This window comes from Python bivittatus, unplaced genomic scaffold (genome assembly GCF_059951505.1).
Source record: "Python bivittatus isolate LINGU-HERP-01145 unplaced genomic scaffold, Pbiv_v1 ctg000980_np1212, whole genome shotgun sequence".
Classification (NCBI taxonomy): Eukaryota; Metazoa; Chordata; class Lepidosauria; order Squamata; family Pythonidae; genus Python; species Python bivittatus.
The window spans coordinates 6,719,921-6,732,540 of NW_028277125.1; the positions used below are offsets into that span (position 1 = coordinate 6,719,921).

The 12,620-nt window shown below is 47.3% G+C and overlaps 1 protein-coding gene across 2 annotated transcripts in view; it reads right to left on the minus strand.

Moving 5' to 3' along the window:
• The window catches only part of CLCN2 (chloride voltage-gated channel 2), an 80,098-nt gene that overhangs the window by 35,268 nt on the left and 32,210 nt on the right, over window positions 1-12,620 (minus strand). For both annotated transcript variants that reach the window (XM_088132305.1, XM_088132303.1), the window contains exons 3-7: window positions 8,572-8,703; window positions 6,284-6,412; window positions 4,691-4,824; window positions 2,636-2,713; window positions 1,311-1,389 (exon numbers count right to left, since the gene is read on the minus strand). In XM_088132305.1, coding sequence (XP_087988431.1) covers window positions 1,311-1,389; window positions 2,636-2,713; window positions 4,691-4,824; window positions 6,284-6,412; window positions 8,572-8,703 — 552 coding nt within the window. The remainder of the gene's footprint in view (window positions 1-1,310; window positions 1,390-2,635; window positions 2,714-4,690; window positions 4,825-6,283; window positions 6,413-8,571; window positions 8,704-12,620) is intronic.

Genomic DNA, 12,620 nt, shown 5'->3' on the forward strand with positions numbered 1-12,620 from the left:
GTGGAAAAGGCAGAAACTCCCACCCTACCTTACACCACTCCCACCCAGAGCTATGCAACAGAACTTGATGCTTTTATCACTTTAGATCAGGGTTCCTCAACCTTGGCCGCTTGAAGATGTGTGGACTTCAACTCCCAGAATTCCCCAGCCAGCCAGGCTGGCTGGGGAATTCTGGGAGTTGAAGTCCACACATCTTCAAGCGGCCAAGGTTGAGGAACCCTGCTTTAGATCACTATAAAGATTTGGGAACAAAGGGGTGGTGATTCATTTATAACAGACTATAAGAGGGCGGTAGGGTAGCTCAGAAAACTAGCCAGGCTGGCCTACAGATCTGGGATTTTCTATTTTTTTTCCTTCCATCCAAAGAAGAACAGATCAGACCCTGCTTAGCTTTTTGAGATCAGCTGACACCACTCCCCCCTTTCTCTTGGCTGATGGCCATCAAAGTCCTACAGAGGCCCAGAAAAAAATATAGGTTTTTTCTAGGAATACCATATCTGCCTACAATTTTCTTTTCAGGCCCTCCCCCCACCCCCCCATGGACACTTAGGGGGCAGCTGAGTATAGCATGAGGTGGTATACAGAACCCCTCCCTGACTCCGTCCATAATGATACCAACTTTGGCTACTTCAGGCTTTTTTAAGAAAACATTTTTAGAAGAAATGGCGGGAAGTGACAGTGCCCCACATCTTGGGCTAAATACTTTTCCAAGGGAAGCAAAGTTCTGTGGTCTGAACAATCCAGAGAAAGGCCCTTCGCGCAGCAAAAATCAGGAATGTAATTTCTCCAAGTTCTGAGGTTTCAAATTGGAAGCGATTCAGCAATCTGCTGGAGTTTCCCAATGCATTTTCGGAAAGCATCAGGAATGGAAATTAACACCCCCATTCATGCTTCGGGGTCAGGCTTACCCCATTCTATGCATTGTCAAAGGCTTTCACAGCCGGAATACGATGGCTGAGGTGGGTCTTCCGGGCTGCGTGGCCGTGTTCTGGAGGTTTTGTTTCCTAACATTTCACCAGCATCTGTGACCAGCATCTTCAGAGGGCAGGAGCGCAGAGAGAACCGCTCCTGTCTGTGCTCCTGTCCTCTGAAGATGCCGGTCACAGATGCTGGCGAAACGTTTGGAAACAAAACTTCCAGAACACAGCCACACAGCCCGGAAGACCCACATCAGCCATCTTACCCATTCCTTGCCAAAATTCATATAGAAGCCCACCGCTGTCCCCTGGGGCCAAGCAGGCAGGAGCAAGCAGAGCTTTTGGGGCAGAGACAGGGACGAGGCACGGGAAAATTCCCGAAGGAAGCCTTACCACCGATGGGAGCAGCGAAGCAGCACCCAACACCCACCGCGCAAGCCGCCGCCAACATCTCAATATTGCGGGATTCATTCTGCAAGAGAGAGAGAGAGAGGAGGGGTGGGGGTTGGCAGGAAGACGCTTTGTCTTGGATCTCACATGCAAAAAGGGCTCCCGTGTGAACCCTTGGCTTTTTCCTTTTGAAACATGCAAATCAAAGCTTGACTTTGGAGAAACGTGGGTGGTGTGTACCACTGGAGGAAGAGGAGGAGGAAAAGGATGGGCAGGTGCTTTAAAAGCTGGAAATCATGGGGATCTGCACACGGGAGGGGCGAGTAATGGTGGAGCGTTGCACCGAGGGAAATCATCAGCTTGGACCAGGTGCAACGTGCAGTTCAGTCAAGGGACGTTCATCCTGACTGTTCTCCAAAGGTCTAGCAAGCCATTCTACTGAGATCCCCATGTGCAAAGAGAGGAGGGGATGGTGGGTTTTCTTGAGATTTAAGCTATAAAGGTGACTGCAGAGAAAGGGGAAGAGTCACCCGCTGGGGGAGATGGGCGGCATCCAAATTTAATCAATCAATCGGAACCACGGAAAGACTGTTTTCTCATGCCACTCCCTACTTCTGCCAATCACGTGGAGGACTAAGCCGCTACACAGAGCACAAACACATTATCCCCCATCACAGGGTTCCTCAACCTTGGCCACTTTAAGATGTGTGGACTTCAACTCCCAGAATTCCTCAGCCAGCATGGCTGGCTGGGGAATTCTGGGAGTTGAAGTCCACACATCTGCAAGTGGTCAAGGTTGAGGAACACTGCCCTATCAGGACTCCTCCTTCGGTTCTTACCTCCCAACTCTCCTGGCCTTTCTCAGCTTTCAACATATATTTTTATCCACGGGTTCTAAAAACAGACTTTCCTAGCCTGGCCCCTTCTAAATAACTTAGACCACAATTCCCATTATTCTCAGTCAGCCTGGCCTTGGAGCACAGTGTAACGATAGCTGGGCAAGAGATTTCCAGAATGAAGTCATGAATCTAATCATAATACAGTAACAAGAATAATGTAACAACAACAGAACAACAATAGCACTTTTCCTAAGAGTTCAAGAGGTCCTGCAGGATTTTTTGTAAGACCATAGAGCAGACCTGTATTATTATCCCCAAATTATATATCCCAGGACTGAGGCTAGGGGAAAACAACTTGGGAACTGAACTCCTGTCTGTTGTGTTTAACCACAGTTTGGTGTTTTCCAGCTACCTCATTCCACCCAATCCCGGTTCTTCCATTCTCAGGGCCCGTGTTCTCAGCTTGCAGCCTCATTTGCAGATACTCACCTCGTAGATGCCCCCAAAGACCGAAAGAAACTTGCTGAGGAGGGCCGCGCACATGCTGGCTATGTGGACAAAGGGTCCCTGCATAGGAAAGGGAGGAAGGAAGGGGTTAGCAAGATCAGCAGAGAGCTGCTAGGGCCCAAATGCTCTCAAATGTACACACAATGCTCAGCTATGGATGCTGTAACGGGCTGTGAGAATAACCTGGAGGAAGAGGAGGAAGAGCCACAGCCAGGTAATGGTCAGATAAGGGAAATCTGAGTCCAGAGCAGAAACGTAATTTGAGAAAGCGTCTCAGATTTGACCCTCCCTAGTTCTCTTGAACCTAAAGACAGGGAAGGGGGAGGCACATTCAGAGTTGCAAGATTCTCTTACTGTAACACTGTGATAAAAGTAGCTTTAGTATTCATGATTTTGGTGTTCAAGTCCGGTCTACCTCAAAGGGCGGACAGATGCCCCAGAGCTGTTGCTACCAACGAGGAGGGCAAAAACATTTCAAATCTGAGACATTCCAAGCTCAAAATGCTCCATATGACACTCAAAACAATAGCATCAAAAATGTCGTCCTCTTTTTGGACTGTACTCTGCGGACACCCCTGGGTAAGGAATATTTGCAACGGCTGGAATGCCCATTTTAAGTTCTGCGTTTTGAGCTCCATGCATTTCAAATCTGAAACCTTTTGCACAACGCTTCAGCCAGCTATCCTCACTTCACTGAGTTGCTTTGCAAATGGCAGGAAGCAGCAAGGCAGACAGAAGGCGGCAGCAGAGCCTCACCAGCAGACCATTGTCTACCTTAGCCTTCCAACTTCTATGCTGGTATCGGATTGGCTAAGACACTCCTGCCTCGTGGGGGTGGGGAACTTCAATAAATGGGGAAGGGGGGCATGGGCGTGGGTCCCTGACTCCCTTATCTGCACCCCCCCAGCAGGGAGGCCTGAGAACCAGTTTGGGGTAGTGGTGAAGATGCTGGATTAGAAACCAGGAGACTGCGAGTTCTAGTCCTCCCTTAAGTATGCTTTGGGGGGCTTGGGGCCAGTCGTTCTTTCTCAGCCTGACCCACCTCACAGGGTCGTTGTGGGGAAAACAAGAGGAAGAAGTTTTACGTATACAGCCCCAAAGTATATAAAAATAAAGGCAGGATATACATCGAATAAATGAATAAAAAGTCTGATGGCAGAGTGGATCCTGGGGGAAGAAGAGCAGAGGTGAGAAGGAACCCGTTACTGTAACCCTGTAATAAAAGGAGGTGGGCTGCTTTCACCCAAGTGGAAATGCCTGGCTTGGGTCTGGCGGCTCTCTGAAGGGAGGGATTCCTCCACAGACTTCTGCAGGTGGCCTTTACACCAGACACTTGTCTAGGTTATTGAACTGACCCATCTTCTGAGCTCGCCCATAGACTGAGCCAGAAGCCAACCAGACCAGCTGAATTCTCACAACACAAAGCTGGAAGACAAAAGCAAGATAAGTCCCAGCCAAGCAGGGTATGTGGCAGAAACACATCAACCTGGATGAGCATGTTGTGTGAAGTTGGCTTCCAAGAGGAATTCAGCCCCAGGTTCAGCTGGTGGGGCTGATGAGGCAGCCTCTCCCCAGCGAGGCACCTTCCAAGGCATGATCCAGCCTCGTGAAGAAGAATCACAGCATCGTAGAGCTGGAAAGGACCTCATGTCCAACCCTCTGCAGGATTCACTCCACCGTCCTGGATAGATGGCTCTCCTGCCTCTGTCTGAAAACCTCCAGTGTAGGGAGGAAACTGCGCCAGGCAGTAACCTGATCCACGGATTGGCAGCTCTTCCTGTCAAGAAGTTCTTCTTAATATCTAACCTCTATCTACATCCTTGAACTAGCTTGAGTTCTTACCCCCGGTGCGCATCAGGATAAGTCCGAACCCTTTTCAGAAACTTGAAGACAGCTATCACGCCCCCACTCAAACGCCTCTTCTGCAAGCTAAACACGGCTGCGTCTTTTCACTGTTCCTGGCAGGACTTGGTTTCCCGTCCTTCTACCCTCTTGGTAGCCCTTCTCTGACCACAGCCTCCAAGCCCCCCACCTCACCTCTTTGCCCAAAGGCATCCCACTGCCGAGCGCGCAGGTCAGTCCAATCACTTTGGCCACGAAGGTCTTGAGGGTCAGGTACTCCTTCAGCACCACCCCGCGCAGAATAGTTTTCATTTCGGGAATGCCGGAGCCTGCAGAGAGAGGGGAAGAGAGAACAAGAATGAGGGGAGAAAAGAAGGACCAGGAAAGGCCAGAAAGGGATCTTCTGGGAAAAGCTCTGTCATTCAACGACTGCCTTCACACAACACATTTAATCAGGTCAGAGGAAGACTTAGTGCCCGCATTCACACAGGGTGCTATGCTCACTGACACGTAACTCGTTTTTGTTTTTATGCCTTAGCCTGTTGCACAAACCCAGCACGGTTGGTTCCTTTATGGTTTGGTGTATTTTTTTTTCTTCCTGGATTTTTCCTGCAGGTGCAGGATCCGCTTTTTTGGGGTCAACCGAATGTTGATCCGTTGGTTGTGACAGGAATTAACCAACTGGCTTGTCGCCTGAGCCTGATGTCGTGGGCTGAGAAAGAGGGACTGGCCCAGAGTCACCCAGTCAGCTTTCATGGCTAAGGCAGGACTGAAACTCACGGTCTCTGGGTTTTTAGCCTGGTGCCTTCACCACTAGGCCTAACTGGCTCTCCATGGCTTGGTGTATTGTGCCAGCCCAGAAAATGAGTTGATCCAGTAACCAAGTTAGGCATGTCATGTGAACACACCATTCTGTGCAAGGAGAGGAGTTGGGTTCAGACTCCCCTTGCAATGCCAAACAAGATGAGGGGGCTGAAGGTGACCCATCATTCTTTGGGAAAGTGGATCTTCTCCTTCTCCTTCTCCTTCTCCTTCTCCTTCTCCTTCTCCTTCTCCTTCTCCTTCTCCTCCTCTGCTTAAGCTCTTTCATATGCATTATGAGGATGAAAACAGGGGTAGCCGGTCTTTCTTTGGATCTGCATATTGTTTACTTAATTAAAGAAAAAGCCACCTTCAGAAGCATGTCTGGTGATGCAGAGACATGGATGAAAATTCCCAAAAACATGGGGCCCCTTCTTTGTATTCTGGGTGGTGACTCTAAGCGGAAGTGGTTTGAGAGCAGAAATAGATGCGGTTGGCCTTGTGTGGTTTTCATGTATCCAGTCCTACCCTTGTTTTTGGTTAAAAAAAAAGACATGCTGCTGCAAATTGCCCATTTTCCTGTCCATTTGGGGTGCTTTGCACAGGTGTGCAAAATGAGAACAGGGGACTCTACGCAGCCCGTGGCTTCTGCAAGCTTGGGCTAGGAACTCGCTTCTTCAGATTCAGGGCAGTGAGCATCTTGGCTTGGTTCCCACTGGGGGAAAAGAGTGATTATTCAAATACAGAGAAGCCCTTTAAGGCTTTTGCAGAGGGGGGTGATCTATGTAGGCCGAAAGAAAAACCTTTCAGGGGGATTCCCTGAGTTCAGGTCTCTGATGGAAGGGAACCGTCCTTGTCCCCAAGCATTCCAATACGGATCGGAGGAGAAACGTCCGGCACAAGGTGGGTTCCCAGCTGTGCCATCCCAACAGCTGGGCTTCCTCCAAGAAGCTTCTTCCTCTCCCATCTCCCCATCCCAGCACTCACCCACCGCCTGCGGGGCTAAGATCTGGGTGAAGCCAGCCGAGAAAGTGATGAGCACGATAGGGTAGGTAATCCAAGCCATATACTGCAAGAAGACGTTGGTATCCAGCCCGCCGTACATCCACTTCTGGGCTGCACAGAGACACAAAGCAAGAGATGGGGAAAGACAGAAAGGGGGTGCTGGTCAATGCACAAGAGAAATCCTCCAAGCTATGGAAATGGCAGAAAATGATAAACTGACTTGCTTATTAAAAGAAAACTCAAATAATTATTACCTTAAAGAATGGAAACCATTGATGGACTATTTGCAAAATGCAGGCGGGGCGAAGCTTACATAGGGATTTGAAGATTAGATTATAAATGTAATGGGATATGTTTCGACAAAGAGTTATTCCTACTTAATGCATTAAAAACTAGCACTTATAACATTCTTATTATTCTTAAGACCAGAGATAGACTGGAAGCTATCTATTTTTCATGCCTTTTTTCTTTTTCTTTTACTTTATCTCACTTTTTCTTTTCCTTTCCTTTATAATTTGTATTTTCAATTTTTGTTTTCATTTCTAACTTTTAACTTTGTAATTTTAAAATCTTAATAAAATACTATTAAAAAAAAAGAGAGAAATCCTCCAAGCTGAGTTCCCACAACCCAGGAGCCTGAGCTAAAATGGAGTTACATTGCTTAGGGATCATTTGTGGGAACCCGGCTGTTGCCTTAGCGGACAGTGTGAATTCCATTCAGCTATCAAAGGGTTTATTTGGACATGGTGTGCATTTGGTAAGCACGGCCTCATGCTTTAACACAATGTTTCTCAACCTCAGCAATTTAAAAACGGGGGGACTTCAACTCCCAGAATGCCCCACCCAGTATGCTTTAAGATGTGTGGACTTCAACTCCCAGAATTCCCCAGCCAGCACATCTTAAAGTTGCTGAAGTTGAGGAACACGGCTTTAACATCCTGGGTGGACCAGCCATTGCTTCTGCTGCCAGACCCAAGAGGGATTTACATGACTCACACTGTCTGCATATAAACCCTGTCCATACATTTCCTGCGAAATAATTATAATTATGATTATATCGAGAATCATATAAATCGTGCTAATAATATAGAACACACGCTGGAAGAATGTGCTCTTCGGTGAACAGAAATGCAAGATGCTAGAGTTGTACACCACAACACAAGGCTTTTGGTAATGCTCCTAACGTCTAGTTCCACTAATTGCACTGAATGCAAAGCAATCTGAAAGGGAACGGGGTGGAGGAAAATCTTAGCACAAGAAGGTCCGCAAGAAGGATCTGAAACACTATTTGCCTGAGTCTCGGCTGACTGCTCAATTTCTTGGTGGTCTCCTATCCAAGTATTATTCAACTCCAGTTTTGCTTAGTTTCTGACATTAGTCAAGTCTGGTTCAGTGCTGCCCCCTAGCTGAGTGTATCTAGTTCCTTAACAGCAGCAAACCTTAACTTCACCAAACTGTTTTTATGAATGACGCTTCTGCCCAGAAGAGCCCATTTTCTCAGCATATTTCCCTGAAAATTTGGATGGCCCCAACCCTGTTAACTTTTGCACGGCCCTGAAGACCTGACTGCTTCCCCAGGCCTTTGGATCAGATGGGCAGATGAACTGTGCTTTCTCAATCTGCTTTTTTTCTGTAAGTGGGGTTATTGCTTATCCTTGGGTGCTGGGGGTAATATGTGGTGGGTTCTTCTGTGCTTTAATCCTTGTAAGCTGCCCAGAGTCACTTGTGTGAGATGGGGGGCTATATCAATCAAATAAATAAATAAATGAGGCCTTCTCTTAGATGTCATGAGCCTCAGATTCGGGCTATATAAATCAAATCAAATCAAATCAATCAATCAATGAGGCCCCCTCTTAGATGTCATGAGCCTCAAATTTGGGCTATATAAATCAATCCAGTCAATCAATCAGTCGAGGCCCCCTCTTAGATGTCATGAGCCTCAAATTTGGGCTATATAAATCAATCCAGTCAATCAATCAATAAATGAGGCCTCCTCTTAGATGTCATGAACCTCAAATTCAGGCTATATAAATCAATCCAATCAATCAATCAGTCGAGGCCCCCTCTTAGATGTCATGAGCCTCAAGTTTGGGCTATATAGATCAATCCAGTCAATCAATCAATAAATGAGGCCTCCTCTTAGATGTCATGAGCCTCAAATTCAGGCTATATAAATCAATCAATCAATCAATCAATCAATCAATCAATCAATGAGGCCTCCTCTTAGATGTCATGAGCCTCAGATTCACCCTGATCTGTAATCTTCTTACCTTGCAGGCACGTCGCTATGGCAAAGTCCATGGCCCAGCTTACCAAGGCCATCAGCAGACCCAACAGAATGAGGAAGATCCAGTCTTCGCCCACTTTGGAGATGAGGAACTTTTGGCATCGCACGGTACAGACTGGAAGAGAGAGAAACAAGGGGGCACGTGACAGATGGAGGGGCAAGGGGACCTGCAGCGCAGAGACGCTGGAATGGAGGAGAAAACCAGGCTGGTCCATTGCTATGGAAACCATTCTCCTTCAGAGCCAGTTTGGGGGAGAGCAGGGAGAAATGCAGACACTTTGTTAGGGAACAGGAACAAAAGGGGTACAAAAAGAGGATAAGCTTGCAGTATTTAGATGTGGGGGTAAAACATCCTTTAGCTTTTAGCATACACGCGAAGAAGAGATTCTGGCTATGGGTTGCATCTATTTGTCTCTCTGCCCCCTTCCTTCCCTGTCCGCATGGACTTCCTCCCCTTGAATAGGACTCAAGCAATCATTTGTCCCAAACAAGAACAAACTGTTTGGACCAAGAGCAAAATCATAGTATTTCACATTCAGACACAAAGGCACTCTATGGTTTGTCAACGAAGAGGAAACCAGTTTAGAAGGAACAATCTGAGATGGCTGGACACAGCATGGAAACCCAAACGTCTGTTTTCTCAGCAGGCCAGGATTCAGCCCTAAGAACAGATTACAAAATGCAGCTGCTATCTGTACTTTCCCACCCACTCAACTCCAGCCATCATCCTTTAGGGCAGGGTTCCTCAACCTCAGCAACTTTAAGAGGGGTGGACTTCAACTCCCAGAATTCCCCAGCCAGCATGGCTGGCTGGGGAATTCTGGAAGTTGAAGTCCACCCCTCTTAAAGTTGCTGAGGTTGAGGAACCCTGCTTTAGGGAAGTGGGCACTGCCATGACTTTTCAACAATAAAAACTAGAGTTCCTAGCTGAGAGCGGAACACACATTTCGCATGATGAACACAACATATATAGAAGAGAATCTCTGTAGCTCAGGATTGAACTGTGGAGTCCTTGGGGTTCTCTAAACTCGATTGTTTTCTTGCAGATGTTTCGTTACCCATCTAGGTAACATCTTCAGTGCTAGAAGGGAGTGGGGTTTGCTCTCTGTTTATATACAGCAGCTTGCAAGGAATAGAACCATAACCTCATCAAGAGATAAGGTCTGCACACAAGAAGCTGTCATAAAAACACTAAAGAAGATTAATTGTCATCAAGCCTAGCATGATGTGCAATTTCATCTGTTAGACCAGGGTTTCTCAACCTTGGCCACTTTAAGATATGTGGACTTCAACTCCCATGCTGGTTGGGGAATCCTGGGAGTTGAAGTCCACACATCTTAAAGTTGCCAAGGTTGAGAAACCCTAGTCTAGGTCTTAGTATGCTGTGTGAACTGTCCATCACATTGAACCATCATATAGTTTATTTGTGGGCATATCCTAATGCATGAAAACAGCATTTGCCTTCTGTTAACCCAAGATTCAGTGTTTTACATGAACCCAGCCTTAATTAGCCAGCCTGATTCATGCTGCCCTGTTCTATGGCCATGGGCATTTCATGGTATGCGATCAAGAAAGTTATTAAAGAATCCAAACAGACCCAGGCATTTCTGCTTCATTTTCAGTATGGGCACAGCGGAATTGCAAATGTGAACCAGCTTGCTCCTTTGACACTCAAACAGCTGAAGGAACAAGATGAAAACCCTTCTGGATGCTCTGCCTCTGGCTGGCCGGTGCTGCCTGGGGAGAGCGGGGAGGCCAGTCCCAAATTCTGACTTGATGAGTAAGCCTACGGCCTGCCATCCTCTTATCCCATTGCTATGACAGCTGTAGGAAGCCAACAGCTGGGCCCGGAGGGGGGGCCACCGTATGGATGCACCTCCAGTTAGGAAAACAGCCTCTTGCACTCCTGCCCATCTGGTAACAGGAGGTGGCCACTCGAGCAGAGGGGAGAAATGCGGCCACATCCAAGGCCACGCCGGGACAGATGAGTTTGGAAACGGTCCATCTCCTGCGGCTGCCCCAGCGAGTTGGCAACATTTAACAGGGAATTTGCCTCAAGAACAATGCACGCTGTGATCTCAGCAGTTGCTAAGGGAACTATTTTAAGGTCCTAGGAAAAGCCAGATCCCAGGACAATATGTGTGTGTGTGCGTGGGGGGGGGGTGTCTTCGGCCAAGCTTTGGGGGAATCTCGAGGGTTACATAACTGGAAGGAACATTCTAAAGGGACTTTGTGATCCGCCGGTCTCTTTTTGGAGGGCAGATGCATCGTTGTTAAAATCAAGGCATAAAAGGGGGAAGCTGCCACACAGCTCATCCAAAGGTGACATGCACAGCACAGAAAAGTCCTTCCTGGACTGAACCATGTCTGAATGGAGCAACTGCAGGTTCCAGGAGCACAAGCAAGAAAACCGTGAGGCCAAAGGAGCCATGGATGAAAACTGAAAGTCCACAGACCCACACATTGTATGAAGCTTGGAATAGACCAGTGTTGTCCAAACTTGGCCACTTTAAGATGAGTGGACTTCAACTCCCAGAATTCCCCAGCCAGCATGTCCACTGTGGACATGAGTGGAGTTGAAGTCCACTCATCTTAAAGTGGCCAAGTTTGGACAACACTGGTCCACTGAAAGGAACCTCCCAATCCCTGCTTCCATGCATCAAGCCAGAGATCAAGAGCCACCTTATTCCACGCAAGCTGAACCTCATTCCAAACATGGCAGGCTCCCATCACTTTTTAAGGCTGGCAGGTTTTCCTTGCCCAGAATCACAAGCTTTTAGATCAAGTTTGCATCTCAGGAGCTGCTCACGGATAATCTTGGGAGCCCAAAGCTCTCAGCTGTGGCTCAGTGTGGCTTGAACCACCCTTGCTGGCCCATGATGGAAATGATCCCGTTGGGGAGGGAAAGTCCTTCTCTTTCCTGCCCTATCAAGCAAATCTCTTCCTCCATGCATGGAGGGTTCTTTGGGAGAGACCTCCCGATCTTTCTGGCACACCACGGAGAACCTTCTCTTGCTCCAAGTTAAGGATGACGCTCTTCCAGGAATGGCGTTGGGCTCCATTGTCTCCAGCTTTAAAAAGTCTGCAAAGATCCATCTTTCTCATCAGTCCTTCACTGTGGTTTAATTTTAGCATTCATTTTAGCACTGTTTTTAAGGTACCTTTTTAGCTTTTTCAACTCTGCTTTTAATTTTTTTTTAATGTTAACAGGCTTGAGTATTCACTAGAGAAGAAAGGTGGGCTATAAGTGAACATGAAGGAATACCTTTCTTAGTAAGACAGAACAAAATCATTCCCATGGAGAGGTAGGAAAGAACCAAAGAGAAACACAATCAGAGTTTTCTCCTTCGTGTAGGACAAAGCCACACACATCAGCTCCATGGCGGTTTTGAAGAACACCTTCCAGACCGGGAGATATTTGTGACAGGTCCTCTAATGTTGTTCTCTTCTGGGGCCCAAGAAAGATCAACAGGAAACTAAATCTCTGGCTGGCTTATAGAATATGCATGCCCTCCTTCTGCCAAGGATTCAGCCTTGGGCCCTGGACTGATCAGGAGGGGGTTGTGAATATTCAGTGTATTGTTAGAAGTTCTTTCCAAAGACAGGAAGAGAGAAGGGATGGAGCGAAATGAACAGAGAAAACTGGACAAAGAGGGAGCCAAGACCACCTGCACAATTGTCTGTATCCCCAGAATTACAGCACCCAAAGCAGCAGATTGTGCAAGAGATGTATTAGCGCTTTGGAGCGTGGAGCAAAGGGAGTGACAAAGTCAAGACATTTTGACCATAAATCCATTGGATTTACAGAACCCTTTAATCTAGGCAGAAACCAGGCTGGGGAGTATGGGGTTCAGCATCTTCTTGGAATCCAGCCATCGTCTTAGCATGCTATGTGAACCAGGCCCAGGCCATCACATTAAGCTGTCATAGAATGTAGAGCAGTGTTTCTCAACCTTGGCCACTTGAAGATGTGTGGACTTCAACTCCCAGAATTCCTCAGCCAACATGGAATTCTGGGAGTTTAAGTCCACA